General features: G+C 48.7%; 1 protein-coding gene and 1 long non-coding RNA gene across 3 annotated transcripts in view; one reads left to right on the forward strand and one right to left on the reverse strand.

The window, feature by feature from the left end:
- The window catches only part of LOC307216487, a 302,624-nt gene that overhangs the window by 55,385 nt on the left and 230,965 nt on the right, over positions 1 to 16,274 (forward strand). The gene's annotated exons all lie outside the window — the stretch shown is intronic.
- On the reverse strand, positions 3,316 to 14,651 carry EMX2 (empty spiracles homeobox 2). Of its 2 annotated transcripts, XM_079976782.1 has the most exons (3): positions 13,440 to 13,851; positions 10,459 to 10,643; positions 3,316 to 4,912 (listed from the first exon to the last, which is right to left on the reverse strand). In XM_079976782.1, exons 1-3 carry the CDS (start codon positions 13,834 to 13,836, stop codon positions 4,745 to 4,747), a joined length of 750 nt encoding a protein of 249 aa, XP_079832908.1. In that variant the 5' UTR covers positions 13,837 to 13,851; the 3' UTR covers positions 3,316 to 4,744. The 2 variants fall into 2 exon arrangements, with proteins under 2 accessions (XP_079832908.1, XP_079832909.1); XM_079976783.1 differs by lacking the exon at positions 10,459 to 10,643 and having other exon boundaries at positions 13,440 to 14,651.

Here is a 16,274-nt window from a genome sequence, read left to right on the forward strand (position 1 = left end):
TCGCCCTTTGTAGGTCTGTGTGCGTCACGGAGAGGAACAAAAGCCAGGTGCGCTTCCTTGGGAGTAAGTCTTAGTGAAAGGATTTATTAGTCAGCCAAGTATTGGAGCGGGCTAAAAGAGAGAGGGCGAGAGATGGCAGAGCCAGGGAGAAAAGCGTTTTCTAGACACCCATGAGTGAAGGCGACCGAAGCCGTTCCAGCACCTACTTTGGGAAAGCGCCCGGTCAGCCCCGTCGCGGTCCTCCTCCTCCTCCTCCTCCCCGCACCGCCTCGCCTCGCCTCCGCCTCCGCTTCCCGCTTCCCACCTCCGCCACTGTCACGTCCCCGACCTCGCTTTGCGCGCCCCCCCCCCGGGTCCGGCCCATCGGGTCGCATCTTTTTTTGCGGAGGGGGGCGCAAAGTTGGTCCCCTCCCCGCCTTCGGACGCCAGCGCCGGGCGCAGCAGCCGCAGCGCGGCCTGCGTAATCCGGACGCACTTTAAAAGAGATGAATTAATAAAGCAAATGAGGACTTAATAATTCCGAGCGTCCTGCTTCTTATGGAAACGGGGGCGGAAGGGGGGTGGAGAGAGAGAGAGAGGGAGAGGGAGGGAGAGAGAGAGAGAGAGAGAGAAAAGTGCGCCCAAATTGTTTGCAGTGGATCAAGGCGAGCCGCCTTTTGCTTCACTTTCTTTATCTTAATTCCGACTTGAAAAGATATAATTATCTAGTTTGAACAGAGCTGCTATCAAATCCTTCTTTAGGCAGGGAAGGGGGAAGCTGGAGTGGGCTGCAGTGTTCTGAGCCGCTCGGTGGAGCCTGAGATAGCGAGTAATGAAGTTGTGGAGTCCTCAGATACAAAGGGCATTAACCTCATTAGCATGAAACCTTTTCTTCTAGCCATTGTGGGACTCTTTCAGACTCCTAATCCCCCCTATTTTCAAAGCTTGGTTTGTAATAAAGCTTTTAGGGGTTTCCCTCCCCCCCCCCCAAAGCTAATAGCATTCTCTGAAGATTTTATTGCTGTTACGCTACATAGGACGCTTAATATATATTTTTTCTTCTTCTTCTCCCCTTTCCTTCAATCTCCTCTCTCTCCCCCCTTTTTTTTGCGGTTTAAGGGAAGAAAGAGGGGAAATTTATTTATTTATTTATCCGAAGCGAGAAGCTCCTGAATCTCGCAGAGGGGGAAAAATAAGCTGTTCCAAAATTTTTTTTAAAAAAATAATCAAGATAGGAAACCATTTGGAGGACTAAAGCCTAGGAAGATGGGTAATGTGTGGAGAGGTTTTTTTAAAAAAAAATGAAATGAAATGAAACAATTGTTTATTTTATAGCAGGGATTTTTTTTTAAGGTGCTAAAGAAATCAAACTCCCGTGGCCCGATTTTATGGGAAGAGAGACGTTTTAAAAGGGAGAGACAGAGAGAGGAGGAGGAGGAGAAAGGCTGGGGGAGGGGAAAGAATGAGAGATGGAGGAGGAGGAGGAGAAAGGAAAGAGAAAGGCGAAGAGAAGTTTACCTTAGGAGTTTGGCTCCTAGATGTGGAGTGGGAAACGGCGGGGTTGAAGGGACAGAAGAGGGAATTTCCCCAGGGCACCTTCTCTTTCTCACTGCTCTCTGGGTGGAAAGTCACCCATTAGGATCGAAAGGAGAAACAAAGAACGGTCATTATAATTATTATGATTAATCATCATCATTGTTTTTTAAAGGTCTAAAAAAGAAAAGAACCCGACCCGGACCTTTTAAACCGAATTTCCATAGCGCCATATACTGGACAAGCACGTGCGCGGAATGCCTAATCTGAACTTTCAAGGCAGGATGCTGAACAAAGCTGGTATTTTCGCGACGCATTGTAACTTCGCCTTATCACAGTGTAAAGGGTAGTCAGATTGTCCTAAATTATGTCCAACTAGCCCCCCTGGATCCACGGATTAAGAGATTAAAGGAGACCACTGGGCAATGGCTCCTCTTTCCCCTTCATATTCCTGGTATGATAATTGCCTAAACTGATTTGCACTTCGACAAAAAAGTCTTTGTAGCTGGAACACTGCAGACGAGGTTTGCGCTGTCAATGGAAAGAAAACTGATTAATGCAGCCTATCAGGCTTAGGAGCAAATGAAGCATGAATTAATTTTTTTGTTGGGGGGGAGGGGAAAAAACCAACAACCTGGGGCACCCCCAGAAAGCCAGCTAGCTTCCTCAAGGATTAGGGGAAACTTTTTACCCTTTTCTTTTTCAAGTTGGCAACCCTCCCTTCCCCTTCATATGTCCCCACCTCGCTCTCGCTCTCGGAAAGTATAAACATTAATACGACAAGGAAACAAATAAAAATCCAACCAGCTTCTCCTGCTCCCAAGGAATACTTGCAAGCCTGCTACAGCTGTGGAACGCCTCGTTTTAGACTTGCTTCTAAAGCGTCGTGCTACGCTTATCCTAAAAACATGCCAGAAGCAGCGCAATCCTATCTGCGTCTACTCAACAGTAAACCCCACTGAGTCAGACCGGGGACGCATTCTCAAGTTAAGTGAGTGTAAAGCTACAGGAAGATCGGGTGGAACGGAAAAGAGTTTACTTGGAGGCGAGGTTAAAAAGAAGGAACAGAACCGCGATGCCAGGTTTTAAAGAAAGAAAAATGACCAAATGAGCTCTATACCCCCTCCCCGCTTAATGCGGAAGTAAATTCGCGTTGATTCAAGTGGAGCCTCCGATTTAACGAAGCTGTCCTTGACTAATAGGTACCTGGACTCGCCAGCAGAGCGATCAACAAGCCACTGTTAGAGAGTACAGTATTTGGATTTCTACCGGAACTAAAACAGCAGCTATGCAAACGCGCCCACGAAGGAGAGCCCATTTATTTCCAGGAAAGATTACTTCCGATTAGTGTGATTTGATAGGAGTACAATCACGGGGCCCTTTCACACACACACACACACACACAAACAAACAAACCCGAGTTTGCCACCGCGTAGGCGCTGCACAGTCAGGGCAGGCAGCTAATTCTGACTTTCTGGTGCCTGCACCTGCATGGCACACGAATTCACACCCACACGTTTTCGTGAAATCCATAATACATTTTTAGATGCACACTTTAGTTGGGCCGGTTCTGACATACTGTAGAAAAAGTCCTCCGTTTGCTCTGGGAACGGTTTGGGGGAGGAATGCGTTTGATGGTCAGGATGAGAAGATCTCTACTGGGCTTCCCTGTTATTTAAAGGTCTCCTGAGAGGTGGCTGCCTGTTGCTAGCATCAAATCAAGGTCATCGGGTCTATGGGCCAGCAGAGAAGAGATAAGCGGCAGGGACCTAACCTTTCCGAAGGGAAAAACTGTGCTTAAAGTTGTTAGGCCATATTGATAAATCTTTATTGACAAAATATTGACATTGAGATACTTCTTGGAAGTATATAGTGTGTTAGAATTCTAACAAATTAAACACAAAAAACACAAAAATATTTACATTCTGGTAAAGAAGACATTAAGGAAACATTTGTCATTTTTAGTAGCTCTATAATCTTGGATCATCAACATCAGTGCTTGAAATTTGTCCCCAATGAAAACGGGCCTGGGTCGAAATGATTTCTACAGAGGGATCTGCAAGATCCCTTGCTCCTTCTGAAGTCCTGCGGGAGTTTAAGTACAAACCCCCATCCGAGGAGGAGGGGGGTTAAAAGGAGGAATCGAAGTTTTAGAATGTGGGGACTAGTTTCTTTAAATCTCTCTTTTTATTATTGTCTGTTTTTGCAGCAAAGTTCCCTTCCCCACCTCCACCCTCAACAACCCATCCCCTTTTTTCTTCTTCAAAGGTTATATCCATTGGGGGGAGCAAAAACAAAATTAAAAAAATAAAATAAAAAATTAGAATTTGTTACCGCTACTTCATTGAGTTTTCACAACCACGTTGACGCCAGAAGTTATCATAAAAAGGTTTACAGACTGCACAGTTTCTCGTAAAATAAATTTAAAAAGCACACAGAACCTGTCTCTGAGGAGGGGAGGGAGGGAAGCGCAGTTCATGTCTGACTTTAGGGACCATTAAAAAAAAGGGGGGCCCTACCCCCCTCCTTCTTCTTCCCCCTCCCTCGAGGTTTTTAAATTTTTTAAAAAGAAAGCATGCAGTTCAAGTTTCTCTGAAACAGGTGTGTCGATTTTGGCTGGGTATGGGATCCCCTCTCCTAAAAGCCTGGGAGACACTCAGAATCATCATTAATAAGAACAAAATCCCTCGTCAACTGCAAAGTGTCCCGGTACGGTTGCGTGTGTATGCGATCCCTTTAAAAATTTGGAGCGATCTGAGTTCGAATGGCGAGAAACGGAATATTGGTCAATCACCGCGTCTTGGTGGTTTGGCTTTGATTGACAGATTCCCCTCCCCCCTCCCTTCTCTTTTTTGCGCTTAAAACAAAATTGTACCAATGCAGGACCAACCAAGGCCCCCACCCTTGATGGACTGACTTCTGGGCTGGCTTAAACTGGCCGGCCGGCTCTCGCCCCCTCTCAAACTGCCCCTCTCTAAAACAGAAACAAAAACAAACAAAAACAGAAAAACAGAAAAACGAGAATCGCCTGGTGGGATCCAGCCAGTTTGCTGTCCCTCGCCCTGGCCGCGCCACTCACTTTCCTGCGGTTGTCGCGAGCCTTTAACACTTGAGTTGTTCGTGGGAAAGTCTGTTAAGTGCCAGCCGGGAGTTTTACAGCCGCCGCCGCTTCGTCGTCGTCGTCTTTTTATTATTACTATTATTGTGTGTGTGTTTTAAAGTGGGAGATGATTTAATCGTCCGACGTGACGTCGATCTCCTCCGGGCTGGCTTGTTTGGTGGCGATCCTCCACCGGTTAATATGGTGAGTCCCCTTTTTCTTTTGTTGGGAGTCCGAGCCTTCCTCTTCCAACTTCTGCCGCTTGAACTTTGTCCTTCGGTTCTGAAACCAAACTTTTACCTGCAGAAAGGGAAACAACACAGGCAGGGCTGTCAGCTCCCTGGCGGCGGATGTGCGTGGCCTAAGGGTCTCTCACTCACTCACACACACACTGGGCGGTTTCTGCACCTTTACCGGGTCCACTGCAGAAAGAGAATAAGCCTCGCTTCGGAAACAGGTCTCCTGATGGTTTACACCAGGTAGACATGTCTGTCTCGGGTAAAATGAACACAGCATAGCAGCAGTGGGACATTCTCGCCCTAGCAGCACCCACTAACCCGGCTACAACGACCCTCTGCGCGTGAACTCAGTAGGGGTTATTGTGATGATTATTTAATTTATTTGCATCCCGTCTTTTTTCTCCCCAAGCATTCAAGGCGGCCCAAGAATTCAAGGCGGCTTACAACAGTTAAAAATCTTCATTATAAAACGCAAAGCGCTAAAACAAACTAATTGCTTCTGAGTAATCAGGCACAAGGTCGGGTTTGAAATCGATTAAAAAAAAAAAAAAAGGATTTAGGTCAGGCTTCCTAATTTCCCCTCCCTGACTTCGATCCTTGGAAATGCCATGTGGCCACGCAGTGCGATCCTATGGCTGTTCGCTTGGAAGGGGCCGGGCTGTGTTCAGTCTGCTGTTAAGCAATCGCGTGGACTAAGCACAGCTCTGTTCAGATTCGGAGAATCCTCTGGCTATTGCGGGACTGGAGGAAATGTGGCATTTCTCGCCTGCTTTGCATGCTTACTGGGAAGTAAACGCCATATAAATTAATGGGACTTCCTGTTGCTTAGGCAGACAATGCCCGGATGAAAGGCAATCTCGTTGGCTTCACGGGAGCTCACCTCCTGCCTCGCCTAGGACTCAGTTAAGCCGCAGTAATTGGGGTTTTAAGACTAATCCCCCACTTTGAGCGCAGCCCTTGGAAATGCGCCCCCACTGATTTCAACTTAGGACTGCAGCTTTTCACCCCGATTCTGAACTCATTTGTGGCATTACATTCCATATGAAATCAATAAGGGTTCACGTCCCAGGAAAAAAACAACAACAAATCGTTTAGGATCATCGTGCCGATGCATCTCGCTTCAGCTCCGCTGTGGATCGCACTGGGGGAACTGGATTTTGAATTTCAGTGTAAACCAGTGACTACAGTGGAGATCTGGCTGCAAGCCTTTACTCCGAAGCAGAGGCTACAGCTATGGCGATCCTCTCTTTTTGCACGCGGTGGCCCCGTCGCGTTGAGAGCCGGAAGTGTAACTATGGAGACGCGAAGGCGGGGCACGGCCCAGACAAGGAGCCTCTCCCTTTTCCCTCCCCAGGTGCAGGCAGCCCTCGTGTGCAGAGGTTTACACGCGATCTGGAACCCCAGAAGATCCTGGCGGCGTCACCGCCGTGGATGTATTTTCGCTCAACTCAGGAGAACACCGAGTCTATGCTCCTCCACTTACTTACTCCAGAGTAGTCATTAGAGCCCATCCTAATGCCTGGGGGATCTGCAACTTATAGGCAGCGCACGTCTGATCTTCCTTATAACCCCAGTGAACCGTCGGCCCAAAGGCTGCACTTTAAGTCCCCTAGCCTTAAAAAGTGATTTTACTGCCAAATAAGTTCGCTTGTTTACTGTATAGCCTTACATTCCGATCCTAAATAAGTTTGCTTGGAAACGAGCCCCGTGGATTCAGCCAGACTGACTTCCATTGTGAGCAGAAATTGAGATCGCCTCACTGGGCAATCCGTGCCCATTCCCATATGCACGCAGGTCTCTATATACAGCCCTCAAATTTACACCTACTGTCTGGCTTCAGAAAGACGCTGTGCAGCATGTGACCTACTAGCAGAAAGGACAATATTTTGTGGCGTCCCGTCCCCCCCTCCCCCCGCATCCGTATGTATGTGATCTGCCACTCTGTGGCAGTCAGGTCTGCACGATACTCCTATACATATATGCATTGCAATGTACACTTCTTGTGCAGATGGGAACCCATTCGCCCATACTATCTGCTACAGATGTGTTTTAGAAACACCGCATGTACTCCGACTCGCTTTGCTCTCACACGTGTACAGTATTCCGTGCACCTATGAATGGTGCGTGTGTGAATGCCGTGTCCCGGTCTCGCCTCTCAAGCTCACGTATTTCCTCTCCAGGCAGCTCTCTCTTGATACTCGTGTCAACTGCACTTTGCATTACAAACGGTGGGATTGAAAAGGACATTGAGAGTTCTAAGGGCATTTTCCCCCTTCCCCTCCCTCAAATATTAATCGCATCGGCAGCCATTCGAAATCAAGCAATTAACCAAACCGAGATGGTTGCATTTTTTTAATCTTCACCACCACTTATCTCATAACCGGTTTTATATAAATTTAACGTCCGTATTTATAAACTCCTGGCTGTAAAACTCTTTTTTCAGCCTGACCTTTAAAACCTCCAGTATGGATATATTTTCCTAAGGAGCTGAACCCGGTTTCAGGTTTTAAAGGTGGAGGAGGGGGGAACTATTCAACCTTAATTAAATATAATAAAAGGGGGAAGCTGAAGAGCTGCGTTAATTAAGTAGGAGGTTCGAATTTTGCCTGCTCTAAATCGACGTGTCTTTTGTACCCAGAGCCTGCCTGCCTCATCATCAAAGGGGCAAGAAGAACATATTTCCCGGTGATGCTTCGGTGACAGCGGCCCGGGTTGCAAGCCATATGGGGAAGTCCTTCAAGTATCCCGGGGAAGGGAGTGGGAAGAAGGGAGAAGGGAAGCCCCCTACGAATTTGCTTTGGCTCGCCTAAATCTGAATTAAACATAACCAGCTGACCCTGTCAGTCATTTAATTGCAGATCTTATTGATCCCGAAATTATCTCCAAAGAGAGAGGGACACACACATACACACGATCCTCGTTGCGGCCAAAGGTAAACATGGTTCGGCTTTTTTTTTTTTTTTTTTAAAGCACTTTCTGCTCTGATTCGGCCTGAAAATGCCTGATAAAGACGCTGCCCGTAAAGGGAGGGGAGGACGTAAATCCGAAAACGGGACCATTTTAATAAGCTCCTTTAACCCGCTTCGCTGCCCCTTCAGAAGCCCTTCGCTGCCAGACGCCCCCCACTCTTCCCTCTCCCCACATCTCGGCCGCATTTTCATATTCTTTAAAAAAAAAAAAAAAAAAAAAAAGCCTCCCATTTAAAATAGCTGAGCGGGGGGATATACAAGGGCGAGTTTAATTCGCTTTTCAGTTTGCTAATTGAAGGGGACGACGGTTCATTTCTCCACGCCTGGTCTCCAAAGGGGCGCTCGTTTTGTCGGGGGCTGGAGGCCTGACACCGCCACAATAGACCCCGACCAGCTTCGGAATCAAGCGGGACAAAGACCACCTTAAATACGGCCTTTGCCAGTGGAAATCAGGCTGTGACCAGGCCCTTGTTCGGCGAACCTCATCAAAGGGGCGACCCATTTACTGGGGGTTTTGTTAGGGGAGACATCTTTAAAACAAAAGGCCCGGCCCTCTTTAAGGCGCCCCCAAAGAAAGGCAGGAAAAGGGGACGGGGGGAGAGAGAGAATGAGGAGGGGGGGCCGAAAGTGTTACAACTTAATCCGACCAAAGAACGTTACTGTTTACTGGGAACTTTGAACTAAGCTGCGCCTATTTTTCCTTCTTCTCTGCCTTGCTCCCCCCTCTTCGCTTCCTTGAAATGCAGAGCCCCGGAGAGAACATTCCTTTCGAAATAGCCCCGGCGTCTTGGAACGAGAGAAAAGCGTTTGGAAAAGGCCATCGAACTTCTGTTAAGGGAGGAGAGCGCAGTAACAAAAGCCTCTGAAAATCGAGATATTTGAAAGGGGGGGGGGGGAGGCCAGAGACGGAGCCCCTCAAGCAAACAAACAAACAGAAAAGAAGAACGACGGCATGCATCCTAAACAAAAAACCCGAGCAGCCAAACCAACCATCTGGTTTGAAACGTACGCACATATATACAGCAAGGCAGCTGGGCAGTCGAACAGATTAATTTGATCTGATCTCTCGCGCGCACACACTGCAAGGTTCACACAATTGATCTTTCTGCCTGGCACACTCTCCAAGAAACGAGCGCAAGTCTCATCTGGGCGACTGTCAAACAACGCCATTCTTCCCATCGCCGGATCGCTCTCCGCACCAGCTTTTTGATGTGTTCTCCTCCCCCCCCCTCCCCAAACCTTATCATTCTATTTCACTGGCACAATTTGCTGGAGGGTCAGCGGGACATACGCCGTTGGCAGGGAAGGGCTTCAAAAAAGAAAAGGGGAGAGACAACGACCAATATTGCCAGCCCCCGGGAAATAAACCGTCCGGTCCGCAGCACAGTTAAAGACAGGGGTTTTAAAGCGGTTTTGTCGCTCTGATGCAAAATGCAGGGGTTTTTGGGGCGTCCAGTTAACACGCAAAGAACCTTGCGGCTAACACGGTTGTTGGGGCATAAGCTGTCCTGGACTCAAGCCCGCTTCATCAAATTGAACACGTGAGTGTGTGTAGATATATATTTATCACACATTTTAAATGCCTGCTATTTAACGTCGGGCTGGGTCAATAGAACGTCACTAGAAAGTATTCGAAATACTTTCGCTCAGAGTCTACTTCTACCGAAATGGAAGCGAAATGTATTCAGGTTGGGACTGTGAAAGGGTTTCATTATTGTTACTTTGCTGTAAATGGGGGAATGGATTAAACTATATGGAGGGACCGACCATAGCGGAGTTAACTGTATGGAGGAACCTACTTTCAATTTCAGAAGTAAACAAGGCGGCGGGCGGGGGGGGGGGAGGGAACTCCCAACTTTCCGCTTGAGGTCTCTCTGCCTATAGTTTGAAATCGTTTAAATCCTACATTCAGGAAAAAAGACACAACGAACAGCACCCATTTCCCAAACCAAGTCTGCTCCTCGAATAACAAAGCAAACGCTCCCTTTGCCCTGCGCAGTTTCACAAACTATAAAACCAAATCAAACCAAAAATCGATTGGATAGTTCTCAACGATAAACACACATTAAATATTTCAAAACTCCTGATTTTCTTTAATTAAATGGAGTTCAATTTAGAAATGCAATTTATTTCTCCACCTTCAAATTTGACCCTGGATAATCCCAACGGTATGATCCGGAAGCTATTTAAACCGAACTACCTTGATAGAAGATGATAAAAATCTTGTTCATGCTGTTGGGGCGAAATATCCTGTTACTTTGGCTTAAACAGGTAGCCTCTAGATCTACAGTAATAATAATTGACATAACATACATTTTTCTAATACAGTAACAATACCAATAATACTCCACTAGCTTTCTGAAACAAAACAAAACAAATCTTTGGAAAAAGATCCAGAATGCTTTTGTGATGGGGAGGAAAGAAAGATTCGCGGCAGCCAACACACAGGGACAGAGTTTAGAATTCCCACGTTAGCCTACACCTCTGTCTTCTTACTCGTGAACCTGGCTTCTCCCGCCCCCCGCAGCCCTTGCAAACTCAACCCAGGGCGGTGGGGGTTTGTTCAGAGGCCCAGGCCTTGTCTTTGAGCGCGCGCCGGAGCGGCCTGCCGGGTAAAGACGCTCCTCCTGCACCTCACCTGAGTTTCTGTGAGACTGAGGCTGTGCGCCAGTTGCTTCCTCTCTGCCCCTACGACGTAGTGATTTTTCTCAAAAGCGTGCTCCAGTCTCAGTAACTGGGAAGGGGAAAAGGCGGTGCGGATCCGTTTGGGCTTCCTGGCTAGTGCATTGTGCAAGAGGAAACTCTCCGGGCTGGTTTCATTGCCTGGATCGCGAGACAAAAAAAAAAAAAAAAAGACATTCATGAGCCAAGCAAGCCTACTTATTAGCATTTTGCATCTCTAATCGAAGGTGGAGGGGGGAGGGGAGGGGAGGGGGGAACTTGAAGCGGAAAGTCTTCCCATTATTTTAAACCTTTCTGTCTTTGGCATCTTTGCTTGGAAGTGATTTCCCTACTTAACATGTGCTTAAATTCTCACCCAGCAAACTGACTTTTTTTGGGGGGGGGGGGAGGGAAGGAGAGAGGGAGAGAGACAAAAGGTGCAGACCCTACAAGATCAGAACGAAACTAACATTCACTCAGAGAATGTCTCCCAGGGAAGAAAGCGACGGAGAGGAAGAGCCAATTGGTCTGCTTCATATATCCTTTAAAAAAACAAAAACTCTGGGTATTTGAAGGAACACGTGGGGGGGGAGGTTAGGTGTGCAAGGGGGAGGGGGGACAGCTGACTTCCGATTAAGGGGGAAAGAGCCCCCTCAATACAAGAAAGCAACTAATTATTTCACAAGGAAATTAATCTCGCCAACATTCAGCGAGCTAAAGAGCAGAATTCGCAACCATCTTCTAGGAAACCCCAATTTCGAAAAATGGCACCCCCCTCTCTTCCTTCAAGGAGTTTCCTACCATCCTATTCTGACACCGCCTTTTACATGCAGGTAGTTACTTAAAAATAAAATAAAAATCCGCACAAGAACCATCTTTTCGAAGACCTGCACCAGGTATAAAGTCGCCACCCTCGACCGCCTTGAAAACTTCCAGCAGGAAGAGCTGCTTTGGCGAACATCTGACAAAGCAAAAAGAACCAGACTCATCCTTTTAAATGGGGATGGGGGCTGAAAATGGGAGAAGAGGAGGGCGGGGGCTCTCTTTCCAGTGCCCACAGAGCCGCCGCGTTTGTCATCTGTCAATTGCTGGAATAGTTTCCTCGCCAGGCTTTTTGCAGATACACCCGCCATCCCCACAATCGCTCTACCTATGTTTGCGCCTCGGTCATTTCATCCGACGCGGGGCCACAATAACAAGGCAGGCAAATCCCTCCTTTGCGATGGAGCCTCCTCCAGAAAGCTGCTCACGACAGCGGGGGAAATGACTGGGTGAACGAAACCCCTCATTTCCCACCGAGAGGTTATAACGATAATACTAATAACCCTAATCGACTCTCTCCCTCCCTTCCCTCCCCCTCTCCGTCCCCTATCTTGGAAACCATTCCATTTCAAAAGAGGTGTTCGCATGGATTCCCAACCCCTTTGGTTACTCCTTATTGCACTTTGTAAAATTAATTGATTTTGGGGGGAACTTAGCAAGGAAGTTAATAAGACTAGTGGGATACAAACAAACGCGGTTTCTGGGTCTCCAGAAGCTCCAGGTCTTAGCAGGACAAATACCCCACAGTTAAAAGGCAGATAGGAGGGTCTCCTTTGACTGAGTGAGGGCCACACTTCCTTATCACCCTTCAAACTCGTTTTTATAACGTTTTGGCTTTCTTTCTCTCTGCTGAATTGGGGGGGGGGGCACACGAAAGCAATATTCTAGCCCTGCCCGTTTGTGCTCTCTCTCTTGTTAGTTTGCGCGTGTAAACCATGGAAAAGTGAAAGGAAGAAAGTTGTTTCTGTACGAAATCCTTTTCCAACTCTTTCCTTGTTTTCGTTATTCTTTTTTTCTGGAAGATGGTCGGGGTGGGCTTATGGGAGATGCAAAAAAAAATATTGGGGAAATATTCCAGCGCGATCCCTTTTAAAACAAAAACCACTGAGAATTTAGGAGTCATTGACTTCAAACTGAGCGTTCTTCCCCAGTAAAGTTTCACTGGAGCGTGAATGAGATGGCAGCTGCGGAAGTGCCTTGGAATGGCTATGGTTTTGTTCCCAAGAAATAAAAGGGGAGCCCGTTTTTCTTTTTAAAAAATTAAACCATCATTAACTCTGCAATTTAGCCTTGTTTTGGGCTATCTTGGGAGCCTCTCAAAGAAAGCTCTTTGACTTGACTCCACATTTCTCTGCTGAAGTTGACTTTGGTTGGGAGGTTAAAAGGATAAATTTACCTGCGAGGTTTTTCTTTAAATCATTTTAAAGTCATAGAAAGAATCGTTTCTGCCCCGCCCACTCCTGCCTTTAGTATTATCAACCCGCTTTGCCCCCACTGTCTCTCTACCTGCCTTTCAGCTCTTATTTTTCTCGCAAGACCTTCGGTTGCTAATTCACTGGAGGGGGGTTGTCCTCTTGAACTCACTCTTTAGGGAAGATCTGGTTTTTTAAAAAAGTTTCAAGGAAAGGGCTGCTGAGAGCGACTCATTCCTGAAGCCCCTCGTTCCATAACGATCCTCCTGAAGGGGATCAGGGAGACTGCGGAGGGAATCCATTAGACCAAACTGAGGGAGGGTTACACTGTCTTCCCCTTGATCCCAACCCTTCCTATTCTGCAGCGACAATAGCTCAAGTTAACAACATTCTAAAAAGGAGCACAAACTCGAATTCGCTTCCTCTGCAAATAGTCGCCTTTGCAACGGAACTAAGAGGTTCAGAATTTCTGCCCCCTCCCCCAGCCCCACACAGACACCCCTCCACGCCCATCCTCAACTCTCTTTTCGTTGCGTCGCCTGGACAAACGGCCTTTGGAGAAAGAGACGTTTCCTTCCCCATTTTCTCTGCCTTGGTCGGAGAGATTTCTGCACTTTTCCGGGTCTTCCCGACCCCTTTCCCTCCCTCCAATATGTGCAATAGGAAATCCAGCAGCTGAGGGGGGGAGTGGAGAGGGAGGCAACCCCCTCCGTCCGGCCCTTACCTTGGAACCGATGGCCCAGATATCTGTATCGGTGTATTAGCCAGGGGTAGAAAGTAGAGGGGTCCCTTTGCTGCGACGCAAAGAGCGGGTGCGGGGAGTGCGAGGCCGGCAGCGGATGCGCGGCCAGGGCGTGAGGCGGAGGCACCGGGTGCACCGGGACGGCGGCCGGATTGGGCGGGTGCGAGACGGCCTCTGCGAAGACCAAGTCCGGGTTGGAGTAGACGCCGCGGCCGCCCGAGTGGAAGCCGTTGAGGAAAGGGTTCATGGGGCTTGCGTTGGCATAGCTCAGCGCCGCCGGCCGGATGGGATCCTCGGCGCGGGAGGCGGGCAACGCAGGGCTGTCTTTGGCCACCAGAGACTCGATGGTGAAGCAGCGCTTCGGCGCCGGTTGAAACATCCTGGCGGCCAAGCGCCCGGCACCGGGGCCTCCGGGCGGCGGGCGCACCCTCCGCTGCGCCCGCGGCTCCTCCTCGGAGGCGTCGAGGTCCGGCAGAGACGATCGGGGCGCCGGGCCCGCCTAGATCCAGAGTCTGGCAGCTGGGCAGCCGCCCGCGGTGGCAGCGGCAGCAGCAAGAGAGCCGTGCGGCCACATGGAGAGGCGAGCGCCCTGCAAAGCTCTGCGCTCACTTCATCCGCCCGACGGGAAAGCGAAGTGGGGAAGAGAAAAAGTTGCTGGGCGAAGTTCTGCCTTTCTTCTTTCTGCCCCCTTCTCCTCCGCCGCCGCCTCCTCCCTTCCCTCCCGCACCTCCGTCTTGTCCTTTTTTGTGCAGCGCCCAAGGCGGCCCCGGCGAGGTCCAGCGGCAATCCAGCGAGAACGAGGCGAGAGCGCGAGCGAGCCGAGCTTGCGATCGGGTCCCTTTGCCCAAAGTGGTGCAAACGATTTGTTAGTTCATGAGCCTAATTAGTGCCGAGGATCACATAAACAGCTTCCTCTGAAGCCTGGTAAATGGCTTGATGATTGGTCGCTATTACTCGCCCGGAGGTGGAAGGGGGAGACTCTTTAAAGTGCGTCAGAGGGGAGAGGCGAACTTGTGGCCGGCGCGATCCTGGAGGGATGGATCCGGGCCCGGACTGGAATGGACTCCACCGCTCTGTGCCGGGCGAGAACGGGAAGGAAAGGGGGGGGGGTGAAAGTCACGAGAGAGAAGAGAGAGAGGGGGAAAGTGAGAGAGAGAGAGACGCAGCAGACGTAGCAGACGCAGCCTGCCAGAGGTCCCACCCGTGTGAGGGGAGTCGAAATCTCTCCAGGATGCAGGTAGGAGCGTGGGAGGTTTCACAACTTTGACGGGGGGGGGGAGCGAGGGAGGAGGAGGAGGAGGAAGAAGAAGAAGAAGAAGAAGACGGCTCTTCCTTGGGGTTCAACACCGAGCGAGCTCGCCTGAGCTGGCGAGGAAATCTGGCTTTCCCCAAACAGCCCAACTGAAGAATTGTGGCGAGGATTTTCTCTCGGTGCTGGAAGTGGTGGCAAATGTCTACCGCCTGCTCTCCTCTCCTTCTCCCAGCGCCTTTCGAGTCCGCCCTCTCTGTCGGTTCTCTTTGGGTGCCCCGAGCTGATCTTCAGCCCTGGGGTGGCTCGCTTCCCCCTTTCCTCAGGACCGCCCTACAGAGCAGGAAGCCGTCGACTTACTGGAGCTGTTTTCGCCCAGGAAACCTCCAGGAGTTTTCTGCGCCCAGACAAACGCGAAACCCCAAACACCTTTTTGGCGGGGGAGGGGAGCGGGGGTGTGGCTCGCCGCCTTCTGCTGATCTCCAGGGCAGCATGATGACGAGGGAGGAGGGTAGGTGTTGCAGACAAAGCTGGGACTCCGGCAGAGGGACGGGCGGCGAATCCGGCCTTGTCCGCATTTTGGAGATTACCGCGGCGTTTGGGGACGATTTTTAGGGCCGAGTCCTCCAGCTCCCATTGGCTGCTGCGGTCGAATAATTATTATCACAACCTAGTACTGCTGGCTGCTGCTTACTGTTTATTGGTAGTTAAGGATCTATTATCTATTCATCAACCTCCTATTTTTACCAATTACACTCTTCTAAAGTGAAGTACCAGCAGGTATTTTTCACGTTCTCAATTAATGATTAAAAAAAAATCTGGCGTATTTTAAATCTATTACGCTGCGGTGTGATTTATTTCGAAAGATGCAGAGGATGCACGGTGGAGTCTACATGGAAATCGGGAGGGGAAAGCTTGTTTCCAAAAGCTTTTAAGTTTTCCCTTTCATGGTTTCTCCAGCATCCCTTTAATATTATTAATAAAAGCTATGTGATGGAATCCTTTTTTATTTTTAAAAACCCTGATTATCACATTCATTTAAATATAAGTCGAAATATATCCTGCCTTTTCCGTTGTAACTTGTAGGAACACACACACACACAAAATTATATTTTAATCACATTGTCCGGGTAGCAACAAAAAACAAGAACAAAAAACCCAGACTTTGTGTCGCTAGAGCAATTAGATGAGGACTCTCTCCTTCACTTGGAGTTACTAAGAACTCAGGGGGTGAATTCATATACTTTCCCCGTATTTTGTGTACAATTTCTCTCTCTCTCTCTCTCTCTCTCTCTCTCTCTGTCTCTCTCACACACACACACACTTGAGACAGTACAAAGTGCGTTGCTTTTATGCTTACGACCAGATGCCATACAAGCTAGAAATAAATTGGGTATAAATATAAACTCGTAGATGGAGCTTGCATATGGCTAAAATTATTATTAGGCCCTATTAATTATGCAAAAATCCCACCTATTTCTCTCTGCAGCCCATGTGGGTGGAAGTGTGTGGACAGATTAGGAACGCTGGCAGCTGTATGCAACCAAGAAGACAGGAGTGTGTGTGTG

The sequence above is a fragment of the Podarcis cretensis genome, assembly GCF_951804945.1.
Source record: "Podarcis cretensis genome assembly, chromosome: 5".
NCBI classification, from domain to species: domain Eukaryota; kingdom Metazoa; phylum Chordata; class Lepidosauria; order Squamata; family Lacertidae; genus Podarcis; species Podarcis cretensis.